The sequence below is a fragment of the Rattus rattus genome, chromosome 11 (genome assembly GCF_011064425.1).
Source record: "Rattus rattus isolate New Zealand chromosome 11, Rrattus_CSIRO_v1, whole genome shotgun sequence".
Taxonomy (NCBI): Eukaryota; Metazoa; Chordata; class Mammalia; order Rodentia; family Muridae; genus Rattus; species Rattus rattus.
This window is the reverse complement of record NC_046164.1, coordinates 13630937-13654722: the sequence shown is the minus strand read 5'-3', so window position 1 is coordinate 13654722 and position 23786 is coordinate 13630937. Positions and strand designations below refer to the sequence as shown.

At 46.1% G+C, this 23786-nt stretch overlaps 1 protein-coding gene across 1 annotated transcript in view; it reads right to left on the bottom strand.

Moving 5' to 3' along the window:
- The window catches only part of Ptpn13 (protein tyrosine phosphatase non-receptor type 13), a 174322-nt gene that overhangs the window by 38694 nt on the left and 111842 nt on the right, over nt 1-23786 (bottom strand). The window contains exons 18-28 of the mRNA XM_032916433.1: nt 20500-20914; nt 20274-20368; nt 18695-18751; nt 12215-12304; nt 11682-11789; nt 11265-11396; nt 6346-6803; nt 5334-5465; nt 3861-3954; nt 2769-2854; nt 1924-2086 (exon numbers count right to left, since the gene is read on the bottom strand). Of these exons, the coding sequence (XP_032772324.1) occupies nt 1924-2086; nt 2769-2854; nt 3861-3954; nt 5334-5465; nt 6346-6803; nt 11265-11396; nt 11682-11789; nt 12215-12304; nt 18695-18751; nt 20274-20368; nt 20500-20914 (1830 nt within the window). The remainder of the gene's footprint in view (nt 1-1923; nt 2087-2768; nt 2855-3860; nt 3955-5333; nt 5466-6345; nt 6804-11264; nt 11397-11681; nt 11790-12214; nt 12305-18694; nt 18752-20273; nt 20369-20499; nt 20915-23786) is intronic.

Below are 23786 nucleotides of genomic sequence, written 5' to 3'. Positions count from 1 at the left end.
ACAGATGGTTGTGAGCCACCATGTGGTTGCTGGGAATTGAACTCAGGGCCTCTGGAAGAGCAGTCAGCACTCTTAACCACTGAGCCGTCTCTCCAGCCCTAGACGTGCTCTTAAGGAAGCCTATTTCAGGTGTGCCAGTTTCTCCAGCACGTTCTACTCTCTCGCACACTCTCTTACTACCATTAAGGAAACCTTTCTTACTTTTCTTCTTTTTTTTTTTTTCTTTTTTTTTTTTTTTTGGAGTTGGGGGCCGAACCCAGGGCCTTCTACCACTGAGCTAAATCCCCAACCCCCTTTTCTTACTTTTCATCCTCTGTGTGATGTGTTTGTGTGGGTGTGCCTGAGAGAGAGAGAGAGAGAGAGAGAGAGAGAGAGAGAGAGAGAGAGAGAGAGAGAATGCGTGTGTGCCTGTCTGTGTGAGTGTGTATTCAAAAGCCAGATGCTGGTGCCAAGTGCATCTCTTAACACCTGTCGTCTATTCTATCTTAAATTCTCTGAGACAGGGTCTTCTGTGGTCCCCGGGGCTCACTGATTCTTTCCCAGCCGCCTGTAAGGACACAGATGGGCCCACCATGCCCAGTTTTACATGGGTGCTGGGGATCCAAACTGAGAACTTACCTCATGCTTCGCAGACACCTGACCAACTGAGTTATCTTTCCAACCCCATTAATAAACTTGAGTTAACTGTCTGAAGTAAGATGATAGAATGGAAGGCATTTATAAACAGGGTTCTCAAAGGGGAGCTATGCTTCAACGTCACGTGCTTTTGAAAAACAAGTTATAAGGGGAGAGGAGAATTACAAGAGAATCCAATGCAATGAAGAGAGGTGTTACGAATGCCCAAACTAAAGCTAGCGTGGGGTGAGGGAAAATAAGTTGATATTGCTATGTTTTGGCGAGGCCTAATTTCATCCGGGTAAGCTATAATGACATTCCAACAAAATTCAATTCAATAATAGAATTAAAACCAGGGGGAAAAAAGTACACATTTCAAGAAGGAAGAAAAGAAGAATACAACTGAGTGGGAACATCCTATTTCAAGTCAATGTCAGAACAGAAACACAGCTGGTCTGTGCTCTAGGCTGATTCTGTTTGGTAAGATCTGTGAAATAGAAATTTAAGTAGAGAGAAAACATTTCGTGTACCAGTAATTCTTAGTAAGAGCGTGTGAACTGCTTAAGGGACCCGGGAGCAAAGGGCACACCAGGATTGGGAGCACAGCAACCTCATGAGAGCTCACATGGCCTCTGCCGTCATCTCTTGGTGTATTGTCAATTACTAATTGCTAATTGTCAATTACTATTGTGTCTATGTTGGCTGGTACATTTCTAAGAAGACCACAGCATTTGTGAAATACCAAATAGATTCCTGTTCAGGGTAACCCCAAATAGAAATAAAAAATGTTAGCAGCTAGGTGTGAGTGCATGTGCCTGTTAATACCAGCTCTCGGGAAACTGAGGCCAACTTGGGCTAAGCTGTTAGATCCTGAATCAAATGAACCAGAATGAACCGAAATTTAAGGTACAAGTGGGTTTGAAGCCACCTAATTATATATCTTAATTCATCCATACCAAATTTCACTTAACATTTAACAACTGTATACTGTGGCCGTTTAGCATTCTGCTATTCGAGGTGCGAGGGTTGCTTGTTCGTTAATGATACGTGAGTCGTGTCTCGACAAGCTAAACAACCATTTCTGAATAAATTACTGCTGTGTGTGGAAACAGCTGACAGGTATTTACGGTGCTAAGTGACCACACTCAGATTCCATGGCCCTGGATGCTGTGTGCTGGTCACGGTGATGCTCCCTGAGCTCTGTGACTGACAAGGGCAGAGACAGCGAAGTACAAACTCCTATTCAACACGCAAAAAAACTGAATAGGCTAAGATTTTAATAACATGACCTGAGCCTCAAGGCCTGACCTTCAGTAACAAAGCTGTAGTCTCTGACATGGGCTGTTTGCTTCTCCATCTTTTCTGGGGCTTGACTTTGGGCATCCTGGTCTGGAGTGGGACACCGTGGGCTTGCAGGGTCACGTTCTCTAGATGTTGGCGACTGCCCCTTTTCTAACAACAGATGGACCACCTGAGAAAACGGAACAGTGCATCATTAGCTGCGAAGAACGACAAACTAGCTTACGTTTTAGGACTTTGAACCACGGGAGGTATAATGCAGTCCCTAACTGCTTGCTCCACCAGAACAGAGGCAGAGAGAAAAACGACACAGGCACAGAAGAATGGAACTGAAGGTCTTGAAATAAAACTTCATTATCTTCTGCATGAAGATAATAGGAGAAAAAAGAAGCTATTACCAAACATATCAAACATGTCAAGTACCTGTGTGTGTGTGTGTGTGTGTGTGTGTGTGTGTGTGTGTGTGTGTGTTGGGGGAAGTCACCAGGCAGTAATTACAATATCCTTATGAACAATCTAGCCGACTCCTGGTTGAAAAGGTATTTGAGCACAAGGAATCTAACTTCTGGGTTGAAGAACGGGAGGAGCGAGAAATCATTAGAAAGTCATCCATGGTTGGGAAACATTTACAGATGCAGTGGCCACCACTTCCCATCAGGCCGTTTGCTAAGGCAGGGCTAAACATGGCACTGAGGGTCTGCCTCCTCGGTGGACAATCTCCTCAGAACGCGTGCTTCCTGACTTGACGGCAGAGATGGCCTTGGCTTCCTGACTGACAGGTTCGATGAGAAAGGTTATTACCCCCCACTACTGTCTTCTAAATGTCACGGCAGCTTGATATTATGGCCTCTTACCTGCCCCGTGTTTCTCAACGTTTCCACAGCCTGCTTGTGGGTCGCTCCTTCCAGACTGACTCCGTTCACAGCAAGCACACGATCACCTGCAAGTTAGGGAGTTGTGTTGGAAGACATGAAATCATAAAATAAACATCCAGGGTTTTTAATGCTCAGGGGTTAATTTCATGTTGATTTGGGGAGAGACTCGGATGGATTTTGGAGAGAACGGAATATTGCTTAAGTGCTCCCGATAATCTAAAAGAATGTGGAAAGGAAACACTATTAACCCCAGTGGATGTGGCACTGAGACCCTGCCATCCTCAGGCTGGCCACAATGTGTGAGCCCCCTGCCCCACGTTCCCAAGCACAGGACAGTAGGTATGCACCGCCCATCTGGCTGGAAAAATGTGAATTTATACCAACAGGCTTAAATCACGAACACAGAGCGGCTGAGCGCACACTGGCAGCACGTCTCTAGCGAGCTGTCCGTGACGTTCAGTCAGGGGCTCCTCGCTTACTGTCTCTCCTCTGCCCAGCACTGTGCTGCTGAGCCCAGTAAGGAGCCTTGGAAAGCCTTAGCCATGTTCTGCTAAGGGATAAACTGCAAGATGAGTTTTTGCTGTGGCGTCAAGTCGTACTTCTTAAAATAAAATTTAATTTAATAGATTAATTTTTAGATTTGCTTTTTCCATGAGTGCTTTGCCTGCACGTACGTCTGTGCACCTCGTGCACGCCAGCTCCCTGAGGAAGCGCTAAGCTTCCAGGTGGGTGCTGCCAATCAAACTCAGGTCCTTTGCAGGAACAACTGCTCCTAACCACTGGACCGACTCTCCAGGCCACGGATTTTTTTTAATGTTGCTTTATAGATAAGCATATTCCCTCATGACTTTAAAACTCTGTAATGTCTTCTCTCTTGTTTCTTTGATCAAGGTCTCTCTGGACAGCCCTGGTTAACCTCGAACCCATGTTGCAGAGGCCTGAAAACTCAAGAGATCTGCCTGCTTTAGCCTCCCAAGTACCAGGGTTAGAAGCGTGCAGCACATCTGGTCTTAATTCCTTATTTACCGTGATATTGTACGTGTGACTTCTGCATTCATATAGACACTGTACCTTTGTGAATTCTGCCATCTGTCTCTGCCGCTCCGTTGGGAATAACGGCTTTCACATAGATACCACCATGCCGGACGCTGGTATTCGCACCTCCCTAAATGGAAAAGACAGAGCGGCACGGATTGACATGAAAATATTTGCATGCTTTCAAAGGGGAGCGCCAGAGAGGTTCGATTCCCCAGAGAGAGCTGACCACATCAGCTGCCCAGTTAATGCCCAGCAGCACTGTTAACTGCATCCCCACATGGAAGGCAGTTTGCTCTTTTGTTGTTTCCCCTCTCTGCCTCTCTGTCTGGTCTCTCCTGTTCACTGGATCAGTAAGCCGCGTCTTGGCTAGCAGGGAACTGCTGCCCCTTTCTGTGCCCCACAGTGCGAGCCAAGCAGACAGCAATGTTCACCTGTGCGGGACTAACGCCGCTTTTCTTTTATCTTAAAGGAGGCTGAGAACGGTGGAGTACACCTTTAGTCCAAGCATAAGACAGAGGCAGGTGGATCTCTGTGAGTTACAGGCCAGGAAGGGATACATGGATAGACTTTGTCTCAAAAAAAAACACAACAAAAGAAAACAAAAAACTAACAAACAAAATAAAAACAGAAGAAGAGAAGGCTTTGGCAAAAAGGTTCTGTATGGGTACATGTGCGTGTGCGTGTGCACGCTAGTCTAGAGGCTGATGTAGGAGTCTTCTTTAACTGCTTCTCTGATTTTGGAGGTAGGGTCTGTCTCTCAACACCTAGCCTGCTGTCTGGGCTGGACTGGATGATCGGCAATCCCTGGAAGCCTTGTGTCACCCCAGTGCAAGGCTGCCCCGTGCACTGTGTATCCTGTTTTGTTTGTTTTTAATGTGGGTGTTGGTACCTGTACCCCCTGACTCATCTCCCGCGCTGGCTTACCTACACCTTTAATTGCTTATGCAATGACCAGGGAGGGACCTTAGACTGTGACAACCGATAAAGCTGCAGTTCTGGAATAACGCATTATAGAATTCTAAGATAATATTATCAGGTAGTTTATATTCATATGTCTGTTATCTTAAAGTTATGTGGACAGTTTTGGAATCTCTACTTTTAAGGTTTTAAATGTGTTACCAGGGAATGTGTATTAGAGAACTAGCATGTAAATATTCACGTCCTTTAGTTATTCATGGGCTAAAGAGATTATCATCTCATGATTTTACACGTGCAGAAACCATTAGATATATACAAAAAGTAGCCATACACTGCATACTTTGCACACGATATGCTTAAATTAAGCAAGTATGAAATGTATGGAGAACAGGCAATTTCCAAATTTTTTAAAACCACAGGGAGGTGGGTAAACAAATTTTAAGCGAGTTTTCAAGATTGTCGATTTCTAGCTCTTGGAAGCATTTGGCAAGCATCCCATCCATGTCACCGTGACTCATCTAACAGGTTGGGCTACAGCGGTCTACTGGGGGTGAAGAAGAGAAGGTGTGGAACCTTGTCAAACAGTACCGTGACACTTATCCCCAAGCTGCCATCGGTTTTAGCCAGCTCGACCTCAAACGCGTCTCCCGGCTCAGGGGGTGGCCCAGGGAAGGCTGCAAAGCTCATTTTGTCGGATGCTTTCAGTGGGGAGGAAGGTTCCTTGAGGAAGAGAAAAAGACAGGAGGATTTCCCATTAGAGCCCAACGAACTCTCGGTGGAAACAAACACTTTTCAGGAAAAAAAAAAAAAATTTCTAGAGCAAGGTATTAAGGAATTGAAGATATCAAAACCGTGAAGGCCAGGAGACTTTCCAGACACTGCCAGGTCAAGGCACACTGATTCGATTGTTTAGAACCTGACACCCAGAAGGTGAAGCTGGGCAAGGTGGAGGGAAACAGAACTTAGCTTCGGAAGAGCCTTTTGCCTGTGCTTCCTGTTTCTGAGCTTGGCGTATGCCCATTCTCTTTAGGGGTCAGGGTGTACGGAGGAACAGACTAATTGGACTGTCTAAGCTAGCCAGCCTCGGGATCACTCTGCTCATGTGTGCAAATGCGGTTTAAAGATCAGCTAAGCGCTCTTCCCGAGGGCAGAGAGCTTCTGTGAGGACCGCTGCACAGCCTCCAGAAGGAGAGCTCTGCTGTGCGCGTCCCTCTGAAACTGTTTCTGAATGGGAGCTCACGTTCCTATCCGGTAGAAAGAGGCTTTCCCCCTGAAGAATGCAGGTGGGCCACGGCAAATCCGACTGCCCACACTATGAACTCTGCAGGAACAGGTTTTCAGGTATCCAAGTTCTCCCCTGACCCGTGCTCGAACGTGTGGGAGATGAGACTTCGTCTGAGCACAGCCCTTCAGGGTCAGTGTTCAAGGCCTTTGACTGCCAGTCAGCAGCAAATGCAGCAGCAGCGGCAGCAGTTCAGAGAGGAAGACACAAGCTGTTCTTCCGTTCCACAGCCACGTGAGCAGCTGAGTGGGTCCCACCCCCCTCTAACAGAGTCTACCCTGGGAAATGAAGACACATCGGGTTAGAGTTAAGCCATGCCTGTTTTGGCGCCTGCCGGTCTTGACTGCTGCTGTAAGTGGGATCGTCTATGTCGGAGTCGGCACAGCCAGGGAGCTCAGTCACATCACAGGTGCCTTGCCGCCTGGCCGGGCTGCGGTAACTGTCAGAGAAGGTCTTCTCGATGACCTTGGAGGTTACAGGTGGTGATGGGCTGCTGTGCTGTGGCTCCTGCCAGCCTCTGTCACCTAAGTGGCTGGTAAAGAAGCCATTGACGTGGCTCTGGGACAAGCTGGCACTTTCAGTCCTGGAATCTTGGGAACTGAGGCTTCCTTCCCGCAGGCCTGAGGAGAGACCAAAGGGACTCTCTGGGACGTGCCTCAGAGGGCCCCGTGGCCAGGGCTGGTCCTCTGATGGGTCCATAGCACTGTCCTGCATGGAGGACGGTTTCTTGGTGTAGTTTTTCATTCCATTGGCAACGTGAACAGGAGTAGAAGGCACTGAAAGTAAAAATCCAAAGTGAGATTAGAAAGTCAATGACACATGTGCCTGTAAACACACACCCACACATAGACACACACAAGTCAATGACACACGTGCCTGTAAACACACTGCTACACAGACATATACACACAGGCATATATACACGTGCCTGTAAATGCATACTGACATATACACATAAGCACACAAACTTACACATACACATGCATATACATACATAGTGCATAGGCACACGCACATACACAAGCACACAAATTCACATACACATACATATATACATATGCACACATACACGTGCACATGCAGGAGATCTTATGAGGACAGGTAGGAAGACTTTACAGAGAAATCACACTGACAACACGCAGGGCAGGCCGTGAGCTGCTTTTGTTTCCGCCTCCTCACAAGGCTCTGCTTTAAGCCTATGTGAGATGTTGCCATCTCCATTGTCCTCGCTGAAGATTTTCCTGGTTTCAGAGATAACTTACAGTTCCTTTGAGTCTCTAAAATATTATCTGTTCATTAAACTGACTGAAGCACACTGGACCGAGCCCAGGGTCTTACACATGCTCTGTGATCACCCTACCCTGAGCTGATTTCCTAAGCCCATGGGCCTATTCACATCACTGCTTGCTTCGTAGTATCTTGGCAGGCTGGTTTTGGTTTTGGGGATTTTTGGGGGGCTTTTTTTGGCTCTTGTCTTTTTGTTCCATCTCATTTCATTTATTTTTTAGAGTACTGGGCCTCAAACATAGGGCCTGGTGAATGTGAATCACGTCTCTCCCACAGAGCCTCAGCCTGTGTGCTTTGGACTCCAGGTGACGCTGCACCGGAGCCGTCTCCAAACCCTCACACACACAGTCTGTACCGAAGTCACATGTGCGAATGACAGCTGTGATTTAAAAGGTATCGCCGTCTCTATGCACTGATATCAACTGACAACAGAAAACAACCAAACATCTCGGGAACAGACATAACACACGGACAGGAATCTACAGGAACTTGGAAATAAGTCTATGAAAAGACATCTTTGTATTTCTCAAGGTCGTGCAGTTTAATTCTAAGGTTCTTCCTTCCCCATATTTGGCTGAGAAAAGAGAAAGCAGGGGAGGGGGAGACAGAGAGAGACACAGAGACAGAGACACACAGAGAGAAAGAGAGACAGAGACAGACACACACATAGAGAGAGAGGGGGGGACAGAGACAGAGACACAGAGAGAGACAGAGACAGAGACACATACACAGAGAGAGACAGAGACAGAGAGAGGCAGAGAGAGAGAGACGGAGAGAGAGACAAAGAGAGACAGAGAGAGACAGAGAGAGACGGAGAGAGAACTGCTATAATCAGAATGTTCCCTTGAGATGCATGTGCAGGGGACTGCCACAGCTCAGGATGGAGGTGTTATGACCAGAAGGCTCCATCCTCATGGATGGGTCACAGCCAGTGCGAGCAGGGTGTCTCCTGTGCACGAGCTCTGCTACGCGATGCCTCAGCGAGAAGGTCCTCAGCACACGATGCAGTCCCTTGACCTTCCGTTTCCGGTCTTCACAGCTGCAGGAAATAACTCCGTTGTCTAAATCACCCGTCCCCATGCCTAGCATGGTGGTATATGCTTGTAATGCCAGCTTTGGGAGCCTAAATGGGAGGATGGCTGTTTCAGGCCAGCCTACATTATGAAGTGGGAACTCTAGTTCTTTGGAAAGTTGGTTATGTCAAATGACGTTTTGCTGGAGCAAAGGTCAAAGGATGTCTTGCTAAGGCAAACACGTGAAAGGCTGTTTTCCTGATGCAGACACAGGTGAAAGGGTGTTTGGATATAACAAACACGTGAAAGCACCTGTGATGAAGGAGTGTAAATATCTCCACAGATAGCGGGAGACGAGCATGGAGACGAGCACGGAGCATTGGTTTGCTCTGCCTTGTTATTCTTCACTGACACACATATTTGCCTTACATAGCATTGTTGAGCTCAACTTGTGATAACGCTGCCACTGAGAGAAACTTACTCAAGACCTGCTCCTGAAGTCCCTGTGGCAGCATGCTGATTCTGTGGCCTCACTTCATGCTGCTTGGTGAGCCTGGTGGTTTCTCTTCAGGATTGAACTACAGCTGCCTGGTGTCTGCCTGCCTAGAGGACCGGTCTGCAGCTGCTGAGTTCTATTTGGTGTTTGCTATGGGACTGAACTGCTGCCCAAGAAGATCGAGCTCTCCCCAAAGAACTATTGCTGAACAGGTCCACCTCCCCCAGATCCTAATAACTTTTCTCTTCCACCACCTCTGCTGGGTGGTGGGCTAGAGAGGCGGCGGAACCCTTATGAAAAGTAGGTTGCAAAAAATAAAAAAAAAATTATGCCTACAGTGTTACATAGTGAATTCTAGGCAAACATGGGCCACAAAGTGAAACAGTTATCCACCACATAAATAACTGGGTGGGGGTAGTCTGTTATAGCAGCACCAAACGGACCAGGACAAACCTCGCCCTCCTTAGTAAGGTAAGTGAGAGGGGAAGCCTGGAGTATACACTGGTAAAGCTTCTAACTTATTTGAGTTTTGTCTTTTTTAAAGAAAGACTGTAGAATAGTTACACATCATGGTAAAAATTAATCTAGCTTCCTGAAGAAAACAATTTACATAATCCCAGTTCGATTTAGGAAAACAAGACATCCTTCTTTGGCCAACATCTAAGGTGACATTCCTCCATCACGAGCAGTTTTATCACCCTAATCTCTCATAGCACAACTATAACCAGACATTTCCTCACTGGGTGTTTAGTGCTTGTCTCCTCTGATAAAGATTTAATTTCCATGACGGTAAGGGCTTTGTATTTTGTGCTTTCTACGCATGCACTGTATCTCTGAACAAATGGATTGATTTTCTATAGAACATCTGTTAGAAGGAAATTAAAATCCTCTAAGGAGGAGTTAGGGGAATGAATCTACTCTGAATTCACTCACGTATTTTCTTCCTAAAGCAAAAGAGAATGACGTGACTTTAAAAAGAGAGCGATTTTGGCAGCTTGAAACTCAGAGGCATGCTACGGATTTCCAACCGGTGCAGCCTTCATATAAAAGGAGTAGGCTTAAGTGTGTGCTGGGGGGTGCGGCCTTTATAACAGACACATACTGATGTAACACTTACAAGAATGCATGATATACATTCATACATATGCATATGTTCACGTTTAATAGTTACTAAATACAGGGGTAAGCCAGAGACAAATGGTGTAAAATTTAAGAGACTTTATGCCGTCGTAGCACAGCACAGGAAGCTTTGGTTTTGCAACTCTTACCCCAGCATCTAAATTATACCTGAGATTTACTATCTAAACCATTTTTCAGTGCATTTTTAGTTACTTTTTTCCCAAGTTCCCGAGATAGGGGAACGTCTTGCACGTAGCCCTGGACGGTCTGGTGACTGCTAAGATGGTCTCAAAGCTGTGACAATTCTTGCTTCATCCTCTCCAATGGTAGGAAGACAGGTATGTGCCCGATACTAGTTCTAGTGTTAAATTCTTTAACATGTCCAGTATCTCAAGGATTAAAGTCACTTACACAACCCCTAGCATTGTGCTATCTGTGAAAATTATAATTAATAATGACAGTCACAACAGACATTTTAGGTTCTTGATATGTATGTGAGATGTACTAATTATATAAATTACTTTCATCCTTTGCTCTCAGAGTTAGGCTTCATGCGCTCAGGGCATTTGGCCAAGGCGGTACGTCTGGGTGGCAGAGACTGCTGAGGACTGGTGCCTGGCTATTGGTTCTCTTTACCACACAGGCTGCATACTCCAGGGCGTGTCCTCGCCAGTCCTCGGGATTGGTGTGAGGAAGGCAGGCAGGAAGAAGCAGGCAGGAGGAAGCAGGCAGGATGGAGGCTATTGGAGGCTACTGTCTTGTTTTTAAAGATTTATTTATCACACAGCAGAAGAGGGCATCAGATCCCATTACAGATGGTTGTGAGCCACCATGTGGCTGCTTGGAATTGAACCCAGGACCTCTGGAAGAGCAGTCAGTGCTCTTAACCACTGAGCCATCTCTCCGTCCCCTATTGTCTGTTTTTTTTGTTTGTTTGTTTTGTTTTGTTTTAAAGCAGCAAGAACATGATCTTTTTGCTTTTACTACATGTCTGGTTTATTACTTCCCTTCTCAGAAGCTGACCTTTGGACATCACAGGTAAGTGTTATAGAACCACACCAGTAATGACAAAAGCTCTTAATTCCTGCGGGAGTGAGAGGAGAGGGAACACACTGAGATACTGGAGTATAAGTGACCTCAACTTTACACGACTAAGTCCAGTTTTGTTCATATTACTGGAGGTGCACGTTACACTGATGTATGAATTACAACAATTAGACGGGCGTGGGACTGAGCGCTGGGGAGGAGACAGACAGCTTCACTCCAATTACCGGGCCGACGGACGCACCCAGGCACTTACAGTGGGGCTTGCACAGCATTACCTTTGGTTGGTTTTTCTTTTGGCTGGGAGATGACAAGTGTCACATCTTCAGGTGCATTCTGCAAAATGTCAACTGCAGCATGGTGACTGACTCCTTCCAAACTCACACTGTTCACAGATATCAAACGGTCTCCTGGAAAATACACCATCCAGTATTTTCAAGAACAAAGCAAAACCCATTCAACCTTACACATTCGACTCTTTCTCATCCTCCTCCTCCTCATCATCATCACTACCACCACCACCATCATCATCATCACGACCACCATCATCATCATCACCGCCACCACCATCATCACCACCACCATCACCTATTATTATTATTACTATTACTATTATTTTGCTTTGTCTACATTTTGTCCTTTGGGCAAATTCATCCATTAGAGAGCACCTAGGGAATTATGAAAATGTCAAGTACCAGGCTTTAGGCATCCATCCAGGTCAGCAGGCCCTCCAGGAGTAACGGCGCTGATAAACACTCCTAGATCCAGCTTCCCCATTTTCCCCCCACCGACAATCTGAAATCCTGTAAAACAGTACATTAAAAGGGGGCTTTAATGGTGTCGATTCTTCTCATGACTCGTGATCTGTCTGCCTGAAACGAACTTACTAAGATAAAATGGTTAATATGGGAGACAGGAGTGCCTGTCTGGTCTGATACTTCCACTATCCTTAGCCTTTGATGAGCCGGGGTGGACTGGGGTGGACGGTCGGCATCTTGGTTAGAGTTGACCCAAGGAGACAGAGATAGGTGAGGGCAGGGGAGGACAAGAAGGACCACACCACAGAGGTGCACGCGTCTGCAAACGGCACAGTGAGCCCCTGGGTTCTACACTAACCGGTAAGTAAATACACAAAAGGAGGGGACGGCGACGGCCATGGCTGGGTGACGGCCAGCGGCCCCGTGTCTGAGCGCCGCCTCCCTGTCTCCTGTGACTCAGGGTGACTCACCTAAGCCATGCTTCAAGTCTTTCTTCAGGTTCACCAGTGTGATCTCCCTTTCTGGTGAAGAGACAGTGCTCCATCTTTTGTGCAATGAATCTAGTAAGAGTTTTCAATAAAAACAAGCAAATAAATAAATAAATAAATAAATAAATAAATAAATAAATAAATAAATAAATGTAGGCATCTAGATTATCAGCTTGTTCTGATTTAAAAAGTAGCGAACAATATTAATCGACACCAGGGCACGGATGCTGCGGGCCATGCTAACAGCCGGCAGCCACTGCAGGGCACCGGGCCTCCAGACGCAGGTTTCCTGATTTCATCTTTCTGTTGCATCATAAGAGATTGGTTCACTTTGATAATTATCACAGTAAAATTCTCTCTCAGGGCCTGGGGGGATGGACAAATACTAAAGAGTACGGTGTTGCTCTTGCAGAGAGCCTGGGCTCGGTTCCTAGCACTCACACAGCAGCTGTTGGGGTCACTGTGTGCTAACGTACATGCAGGTAAAGACACTCAGACTCATAAGAAAGAGAGAACTCTGTGAAAAAGAACCCCCCCTCCAGCATGTTTGACACCTTATTTATAAATCAGCGAGATCTTTTCAAAAGAAAAGGTCTGGGGCTGGAGAGATGGCTCAGCGGTTAAGAGCACCCGACTGCTCTTCCAGAGGTCATGAGTTCAATTCCCAGCAATCACATGGTGGCTCACAACCATCTGTAATGAGATCTGATGCCCTCTTCTTGTGTACTCATATATAATAAATAAATAAAATCTTAAAAAAAAAGTTTTTTTTAAAAAAAAAAAAAAGAAGATAAACTGGATTCAGCTTTTAAAATCCTCTCTGTGCTTGCTTGGATTTCATATAAAATAACTTGCCTAGCATGTCTAAATTCCGAAGACTTCCGACCCCAGTTTGCAGATGGACTTAAACAGCTTAACGTTTCCAATCTGAGAGCTGATATCCACCATCCAGAATTATGACTAAAACATACTTAGTTCAGGGAAGTTAACTCAATTGGCTAAGTGAATTTCAACAACTGAGCTACGATTTGCTTTTTCTAATTCCTCCTTGTCTTTTTTTTTTTTTTTTTATCGTTTCCAGAGATCTTAATTAAACTGGTACATAAAACACTGAATCGTCACATTAATCAAGACATTGCCACATTCCATAATTTGAGCACACAGACACACAGGCATGCGTGCAGACACACAGACATTTGCATACACAAATGAGTCGTTAATGTTGACTGGGCTGCATAAGAAGGTGGTCATGGTGGTGAGTTTTAAACCAGCTACTTTTATAAATTAAAATTCCAAAATTACATCTACAGTGTTCTTAAGCATATTGATGCTTTTTGAAAAAAAAAACAACAAAAAAAAAACAAATGCAAAACTCAAACCCAGACATTCTGGCTTCACTAAAGCATAAACCGGAGTTTTCTTAAACGTCCACACACATTCTTCTAATAACTAGAACCACTCTCAACGCAGACATTTTTTGGCTGTATGTTTTCAACATTTAAGACCATGCAAGGGCATCAATCAGCGTTAATAAGCTGGTAACTGGCACACGGCGTGTAGTAAGAAGCAAGTCTCAACGCCCAGAAACAAGTTCTGTTACTCCAAGGAGACAACCCTCATTTCCTATCAGCAGTGAATTTAGCCTCGTGTCTCGAGGGCCATCTTAATACAAATTAGATGCTCTCTGTGACTCGTACGCTCTGCCGGAACTGGAACTCACTGGCGATCGCTAACAGTCATAGCAATGTGGTATCGCTAATGACGTTTTGGTGAAATCACACACCGCATTACTGGATAAGGTTTCGAGACTCCACCCTTAACAGGCAGTACTAGGAAAAGTGCACTGTCTGTTTCGTGGGCAGCTTCCACAGCACTGTCTACACGCTCTCAACTCTTTCTTCCTGAAATAGGTAACGAGCACCAGTCGTTCATCTGGAACAGACGTAGAACAATGGAAAAGAGGACCCATAAAAAACAAAGCAAACAGAAGTGAGGCCATGTTAATAGCTGAAATTTAAGAAGGATTTAATTGAGGCGGTTAGGGGAAAAACAGATATAATCAAAGTGTACTGCAAAGCAGTTAGATGGTGACAGTGGCTTGAACTTTTCACACCCTCCCCAAGTTTCCGATCTAAAACTCTTAGTGGCCAGAAATTGGGAGATTTAGGAACTGATGCAGTTCATTACCCCACGGTACTTGTTATGTCCCAATGCACGCACTTAGTGGGAAGTCAGATTCTTCGTCAGTAAGGGCCGGATAAAATAAAATAAAAATTAAGACTAGGTGGAGGTGCAGTTACTCTCCGGCTGGTTAAGAACAGACAGGCGTTTAACCTGGCTGGGTTGTGAATGGAAACTCGGCTCACAGTTGTCAAGGCAACAGTCCACCTGGGTCATGGTCTCTCTGCTCTCCTCAGCTACAGGTCACGAAGGCTTCTTTCAGAGAGGAAGAAGGCAAGTCTCTTCATTTCTACTTCTAATAGGGTGTTAACAGGATTAAGCCTTTATAATCTTCCTCTGGTTAACTGTGTGTGCACGTGTGTGTGTATGTGTACGTGTGTGTGCACATGTGTGTATGTGTGTGTGTGTGTATGTGTGTGTCTGTCTGTCTGTCTGCGCACATGCGTGCACATGCACGTTCACACATTCTCCCTAATTAGAAGCAACAGGACTGGCTCATTCAGGTTCCTGACTGTGACTTCAGCTCTTGCTTCTATTAGTTATCCTACCGTTCTTCAGCTGTGCGCTGGGGCGCTTTCCTGTCCCTGTTTATCATCAGGTGCTTTGCGGGGGATAAACAAGCATTGGCTACGGCTCTGAGAGCTCTAGGACAGCAAGTGTGATGGTGCCAGACCGCTGCTAATGACGTCGGAAAAATACCCAAGTTTATAATTGAAGGAAAAATATAATGTCAATCAAATGGCTGCGTTCCCAAAGCTGGTGTCACGTCTACGGAGCGGTCCTAGGAAGTGCTTTGCAGCCTTGACAGCACTGACAGCAGTGGGTGACAACTTCTCCTTGGGTAACAAGGAGGTGACCAACTGGGTAGAATGTTCCCCAGCATCCACAGGACAGTTCTGTCCCCAGTCAGAGGGTCAGGGCAGCGGCGGGAATCACATGCAGGTGCCCGTACTTTGGCATAAACACCAGCAGTGTCTTTCCTCAGCTCTCTGCACTCAGATGCTCGAAATACTTTGTTACTTGTATTTTTTCTTAATGGGGAATAGTTCCTGAGGGAGCATCCATACAAATTTCAAGTTACCTGCCCATAGGTCTATTCAAGGACAGGGGCTGGGGATATGGCTCAGAGGTTAAGAGCACTGACTGCTCTTCCAGAGGTCCTGAGTTCAGTTCCCAGCAACCGCATGGTGACTCACAACCATCTGTAATGGGATCCGATGCTCTCTTCAGGTGTGTCTGAAGACAGCTACAGTGTACTCAAGGAAGAGGGTTGGAGAATCTCTGTGAGGTAGACACTTTAATTACAAAGACATTTCTGAGGCCTTCAACTACACCACCACAAGTTCAGTTATCAGGCGCACTCATTCCAAGGCCCTGGAAATGATTCTTGCTTCCCAATATGTACTGTACCGGGAGAGTCTTTTCAGCTACCTGGAAGTGAAAACGAAAACCTTGACCTGAAATGTCCAGTTCTTTACGGAAAGCAAGCCTGTGCCATTCCCAGGTGGGAAAGAATGACTGAGCTGTGTGTGAGGCCTCTTGACTCGGACCTGCTTGTCTCTCAGGACTCCTGCGAATGTGGTGTGGCCTTCAGACAGCCTGCCTGGCATTACCTAGAAACAGTGGAACTGTCCTCGACAAGGCTAAGAACTGTCCTGAAGATCACATCTTCAAGAAAATGGGGCAGGGTTAAGTAAGTAAGCAAGATTTCTACTACTTTCTAAGCACAGCAAGAAGTGCTTTCTTTGAGTTGTAGACTATGCCTGAGCCCGTATTGGGCAGCCTCAGGCTTATGGTGAGAAGACACTGCTGGTCACTCCAGGGCGGTGACCCAGCTCACGCCTTGAGGCTAATGGGCAGTGGCACCACACTGGTCTAAAACCAGGTTCTTTCTCTGTTAGGATGTTTCTTGTGTGTTTTGAGCTAGGGTCTCACTATGTGGTCTCACAGTATTACTTGGCACTGGCCATGATAATTAGCATTGAAATTAGATGAAGTTAATTTCGGGGCCTGCACTCTGTTACTCTGGACCAGAGGTACTTTTTTTTTCCTTTATTGTTGCTGGTGGTTGGTTTTTGTTGTCGTTGTTTTGGTTTGTTTGGTTTTGGTTTGTTTTTTTTTTTTTTTTTTTATTTTTCCAAGACTGGGTTTCTCTGTGTGGCCTGGTTGTCTTGGAACTTGCTCTGTAGATCAGACTGGCCTGAAATTCACACAGAGCTGCCTGCCTTAGCCTCCCAAATGCTGGGATTAAAGACGTGCACCACCACCGTCAGCAGCAGAAATTTTAATTCCCCATAAAGTTTTAATCCTATCTGGTTGGGCAGGTTCAGAAGGAATTGTAAAGAGAAAGACCGCCTGAGTCCCCCCACAGCCAGGCGGGCTGGTGAGAAGGCGGCTCTAGAGATTTAAAGGGGAAAAAAATTCTTGCAGCTCATGGACAGTTGGTACACATTCACGTTCCTGTCCATGAGAATTTAACTCAGAACGCGTGTGTGCTATCATCACAGGGCAAGCCTTCCCAGAGCTTAGCCCTTTTACTAACAGTTCCCAGTATCATGCTGGGACGGGTCTGGAGTGGACTGGAACAGACTCTGCATCAGACGATGGCTCGGCAGCTCTCCCGCTCTACAGCCTTCTGCAGAGCTCATCTTTGGTCTCTCATTTGTGAAAGGGACGTGGCGTCAGTGCCCACCAGCCAGGATGCAAGAGGTCATTGGAAGTCAGAATGGTAGGAGGGCACAGCAAGCCCTCGGGGGCTGTTAATGCATATTAGTGCCACTGTGGGCGAGCTGAAGTGAAATTCTGCAAGATGCACAATTGCCAAACTCAGTCCAGGTAAGAAGCCTCATCGCCAGCCGGCTGCACCCGGCCCCTGGCCCACGCACATGCTTGTTTAGTTGGACTCTTACGGCTCCAGCTGTTTTGAGGATTGGTAACGGGGAAGGAAAATACGAAGAAGCCTCTCCCCCTCTTCATTCCCCGTGAGTACTGAAGACAGCATCTACAGTTACAGTCTCTGAAGCAACTATCTTCAACACAGACTTCACTCTCTTGAATAACTAGCACGCTGACTGATTTCTGCAGGAGAATGAAACGTGTGAGCCCACTGGAAGCCGTGGTCACAAAAGCACAATTCTATATGGTCCAGCCTCACATCACAACACAATTCTATATGGTCCAACCTCACCTGACAGCACAATTCCATATGGTTCAACCTCACCTCACGGCACAATTCTATATGGTCCAGCCTCACCTCACAGCACAATTAATTCTATGTAGTCCAACCTCACCTCACAGCACAATCCTACATGGTCCAGTCTCACATCACAGCACCAGTTCTATATGGTTTAACGTCACAATTTCCTTTTTTGCCTTCCCTATCAGGAAAATTAGAACTAAAATTAACCAAATCCAGGTCCTCTGCAAGAGCAAGTGCTCTGACCACTGAGCTGTCTGTCCAGCCAATGACAGCACCAACTTTCACTGCCAGTCTTCTTCACTCTCACCAGGCTTTCCATGAATTCAGCTTTCAGAATTTAAGGGTAAGACTTGGAATAAAGTAATGTACAGAGAGATATTAAAGGAGTATTTTTTTTCCTACCCATAAAGCTGTTGGAAAGATGCAATAAACATTCTTTAAATGATAAAAACTCTGAATACAGACTGAAGTCACTGTCCACATGTGGCCTCCCCTCCAGCTTTGCTTCTCGGGGTCTGAGTTGAGAAGATTCATGTTTAAAGCCTTCAGTTCTAACACTCAGGATGAGACTCAGAACTGCTCCCAGTGTGTCGTCCGACCTCATGCTGCCCCATGGGCTTCTACTAGTGCTGCTTGTATTTCCAAGCCTCTAATCAGGCTGTGCCCTTGGTCTGAAATGCTCAGCTCTGCTGTTGTGAGAAAACCCTCCTGTCAGGACAGTGAGTACACTCCCTTGGTATTTGAAACAACAACAACAACAGCAGCAGCAGCAGCAGCAACAACAAAGGTTTATCAAACATCCCCTTCGAATTACCTCAAGACTCTCTCCCCCGCCCGACTGCCATCTTAACCTTCCCAGCAATGTCCCTCCCTAACCTCTCATTCATTTCCTTGGTCAGCAGAAGCGAAGCCACAGGTGCCAACGCACTGCTGTGACGCGGACACACCTCTCCCCCTTTACTGTGACGCGGGCCTAAATCCTTGGCGTGGGACGGTCTCCACACTCGCACCCAGATCACTGCGTACGTACGATACGAGAACAGAGAGGGTACGATGGAAATGAGAACAGCTTGTGCACCTACCATTGTCTTTAAAGGGTACTTGGGATGAAGACTTTCCAGAACTAGGCAAACTCATTCCTGTGGTACAAATTAAATTATTAGACATTTTATAAAATGGCCAGAAACTATAGAAGTAATTTTTTTTTCTGAAAAATTCATAAAAACCAATGAAACATAAAGGCAGCACTGTTTTCCTTGATTTGCACTGAGGGGAATGTCTTATCCCAAGGGATATTTTTGAATAGTAATTAAGCATATTTACTTGTTTGGGCCCATAAATTTAAACTCAAATGTGCTGTTTCTGACAATGAGATACATCAAACGTGAAACATTTATGATGAGATGAACTTCAGAAACACTTGTCCAAATGTTAAAAGAAAATGAGAATGGATAAAATAAAATATTAATTCAGAAAATTAAGCAGATGTTATAGGTTCACTTAATCTCTGAGTCTCTGTGTTTTTATTTTTTATTTTTCTTTTGGAGACAGGGTCTCATACAGTCTAGGCTGGCCTCAAACCCACTCCAGAGGTTGAGGCCTGTCTTAAACTCTTGACTTCTACTTCTGCCTCTACCTCACAAGTGCGGGGACTGCGTGTCAGGCACTCCCACAGCAGGCTACCCAGGCTTTCTTACAGAAGAGCTCTAACTCTCTGGATGTATCACAGACCTTTCACACAGATGGGGCAGGCTTACAGTTGGTGAGCTCTCGCTCTAGGTTAGCATAGTAAGGTGACCCTGTCGGGTAAAGCTGTGCCTGGTAATGGTTTCGGTCCTTGCCACTGGTTCTATTTCAGTTGGCCGCAGCACAATCTCTGAAAGATGTGAGTGCTTCCATCCAATCACGACGTCGTGCTGCACGCTACAGATCCCTCTCAACTACCGTGTGGACCTCGTGTGTGACTCCCCCTGTTGTCTGTGTCTCTGATCCAACTACAGCCTACAGCAAGTTTTAACTTCAGATAATTAGGGCTCAACTTGCGTCTAAGGAGAAAAGTGAGTAGAACTGGATGACACAATAGGAGGGGTCCTGTCTCTCTGTCCCTTCAGCTGCTCACACTTAGAGTGGTAGTTTCGCTTTCTGGGCTGGGTCTTCCCTGGGGTTTCCTTTTCAAGGTGCACGAGGCAAAGAACTGTTTCGACTTAATGGTGCTATTCAGATATTCGCACACAAGTGTGGGTATACCCTTTCATAGAAACAGCCTCTACCCCTTGAATGGGGACAGGTTTTGGAGGCCACTGACCTGCTTTTAAACTAAAAGAAACCTGACCTATCCTCAAAAAGCAAGCTCAGCACCATCAGAGCCTACCCACACAGGCCTCTATGAACAGCCAAGGGAAGGCAGCGCTGTGCTCGTGCATGAGGCCCAGGTGCTCTCCTCTCTAGGATGCTCGTGGCCTCCCCGACAGGAGCAGGCTAAGGAGTACTGGCATGAGGCAGTCCCGGTTCACTCAGATTTGTACTTGAGGCATTTTAGGCATTCACAGTCTGAGCGAGCAGAAGACAGGACCCATGGCAATGGATTGGCGATGGGCATGGCTCTGCTCGCCGCGCTAGTGCGTGAGCTCCGGGAGAAGGGAGGAAGCTGGCAGTGCTGACCTACAACATATGCTTGGCCGGGGTCTTCAACGGACGAGGCTGATTCACGGCTCCTCCTTTCGGGGCTTCTATTTAAACTGGCAACAGACTTTGAACTACAGAGGGAAGAGGAAGGCGTCAATGCAAAAAGAACGCGGCGAGAATAATAAAACGTCTAAAGGACAACAAATGCACGGCAGGAGGGACTGAGAAGGATCTACTTCGGGGTAGGCAGTCATGCTCTTACTCATTAAGCTTGGGGAGTCCTGCCAGTGACTCTGTGTCAGATCTTGCCATCGGGTACAATGGTTTTCCCACCAGCTCCGCAAAGGCTTGTGGTAGGGACTCCATGTTATTGACCTGTTTCCGATGAGGACAGAGAGAGGCCTGACTGAGATCGTGATACGATTTGCTCATCCCTCTAGGCTTTTCCTCCCAGGACGCTTTGTCATTCTTCTCTTTTGAACTGTTTTGCAGTGGCTGGTAAAGCGACCACTCTGAGCAGGACAGCCTCTTCAGAATCTCGGCTTGCACTGACAGGGGTCGGACGGCAAGTTTGTTGAAGGTGCTGCTGGCCAGACTGCCAGTGCTGATGGCGCGGCCCACATTAAATCCTCTAACAGATCCTGCTTGCAGGTTCAGGCTCCTAAACGAAGCTCTCTCTACAAGGAAATAGGATTGCTTTACATGATGGGAACACCTTTACGAGAAGAGTTATTGCAACAGGCGAGGTACAGCATGCAGGTTTTAATCGTCTCAGCTGCTACCATTAGCTGGTAGCGGCACAGCTGGCAACTGAGGGTTCTGGAAAGAGTTACAAGTCCTGCTTGCACACCTCTCCATCCTTTGTGCTCACCAGCCTAAGCTTAAGCAGTCCTACTTCACCTATGAACTCTCTTGGATCCTATGATGTCTGAGACTTAGGCCGGCACACCCCAAATCCCTTATGACCTTCCGCATGACCAGGGGACATTTAACACTCATAGTGTTTTTGCTAAAATACCAGCAAACTAAAAATAGGGAGAAGGGGAGATGAATCCAGATGGGTTGCCATGTCTGGAAAGGCAGCTCTGTGGAGGAGAGTGGCCCAGAAGTCCTTCACTAGTGTTATGTTTTTAAAAGCTTCTGGGAATACACAATAGAACCTTGAATGAATACACCTCAAGTGTATGTCACACGAGCTGAAGCTCGGCCATGCTGGATGAGCCGTTAGGATGAGTTCCCACGTTAGTTCACCGCTATGCCAACGCCACCTTCCCATCTCCACCACCTTCTACATGAATGAGGACAGTCAAGGAGCCCCAGTCTTCTCCCCTCCCCCTTCGTATCTATAAATATGGAATTATGTATACTTAAATTTTGTTTACTGCTCCATGAAGACCAAAAGCCTGCTCTGAGAAGTTAAATTTAGAAAACTTTTAGGTCAGGCCCTTGGTTCTTCTCCATCATCACTAAGCAGCAGAGCTTCGGGGGATTTCGCTGTCATGGGTTAGGTTCTCGGGGCCCCACTGAAGTGCACTCTGCTACAGTGAGGTGTGATGTCGTGTCAGACAGACGACTTAGATACCATCTCTCTTATCTTCTACTGCCTCCGAGATTATAGCATTTAACTAGTTAGACAATGGATAGACAAGCACTGTGATTTTAATGTTTAACCGTCGAAATGAGCCTTGACTTAACACGTTCCATTATCACCAGGGGCAGTGGTCCTTGTCCAGGACCAAAGCAGAATTCAAGATCTTCATTTATATCACAGGATTCCCAATCCCCTTAAACTTAGGATGTGGGGTTTTTAATTAGAGCCCTTGACGTCGTTTCCATTCTCTTTTACTATGAGGAGACTCTTTAATCTAAGAAGGAGACAATCAGTTCAAAGATGGGGAACACCAAAGATAGCAGCTGTAATGGTGATCAGTTCAGTTAGGCCTTGTCTCCCCAGCATGGCAAGGACTGTCCCTTTCAAATGCACCCTCAGCTCCCTGCCTCCGAGACACAGGAAAGGAGCATAACCATTGCTGATCTCATCCATCCACAGCCTTCTACTGGACCACGTGTCAGCTCGTACAACAGCTAAAGACAGTGGGAGCCTGAGTGTAACACCAGTGCTGTGCTTCAGACCGAAGCTTGCAGCCTTGCTAGCTGCAATCTATACCTTCCAATCTGCCTCTGCCTCTGTCAGTCCCTCCAGCACTCTGTACTTCCCTCACATTGTCGGCATCCCTGTAGGCTATTCTGAGAGTAGTCAATTTAGTCTGCTATTCCTTAGTACTTGCTACCTAACAGTAAGTGCTCAATAAATGGTCTGTTCCTTCGTTCCATGAAAATCAGCCATATATAAACTCTTTAAACAGGAGAAGCACTGCTAGCTGTGAGGAGACCAAGGTTGCACCCTACACTGGACTCTTACTGCCATCTAGTTGGGGGAGGCAGTTTTAACTGGGAACCTATTTCCTTATTAGTAAAACTGGAACTTAACAGCTTTAGGGATTTTAAAGAATTAACATTCTCTAATATTAACAGGTGACACACATGTGATAGTCCACCAACCTCCTGTGGGTTGTGCTCTCTTTTGTGGAGAAAGAAAATGAGACTCTAAAAATTCAGTTTCTTTCCTAAGGTCATTTGTGCACGGCTGTGCTCCTACTGAGTGGTACGCAGTGTACAACACAGAGGCATACAGCACAGTGCCAGTGTAGCGTCTATTGCTGCCGCCGCTGCTGCTGCTGCCACCGCCACAATTACTACAGGAACCTGTGGCCCCATATTGCCAATTAGTAGTAGAGGGACTGATAAAACATTGGTGAGGATTGAACCTGGGACCTCACATATGTGACAAGTACATTGCCATTCAATGTATGGCCAAGCCTGGTCTGCTGAATATGCTTGAAGTGCTCTATAGGTGAGGGTTACTTTGTAACAACCCTAGTTGTGAGTGTTACTTTGTAACAACCCTAGTTGTGAGTGTTACTTTGTAACAACCCTAGGTGTGAGTGCTACTTTGTAACAACTCTAGGAGTGAGTGTTACTTTGTAACAACCCTAGGTGTGAGTGTCACCTTGTAACAACCCTAGGTGTGAGTGTCACCTTGTAACAACCCTAGGTGTGACTGTCACTTTGTAACAATAGGTGTGAGCGCTACTTTGTAACAACTCTAGGAGTGAGTGTTACTTTGTGACAACTCTAGGAGTGAGTGTTACTTTGTGACATCCATAGGTGTCCATGTTACTTTGTAACAGTAATCTCACAGACTGAAGAACCAAGACACAGAACTTTTGTAGTATGACTGAGGCTTCTGAGTCTCTAACAGTTTGGTTTAAACACCACAAATTTTGCTTCAGATGATAATCATACTTGACTCTAGCGAAGCATTCCCCTAATGTGAAATCTAAACTCCAAAGTTGTCTAAGAGCTGAAACCCTGAGTGAAGAGACTTTTTCAAATGGAAGCTCAGTGCTTAACTTCCTTTGATATTCTCTTAGTCAGAGCACAAAAAGGAGCCCAGAAAATGACCTGCAGGCTCACATATGTAATGTG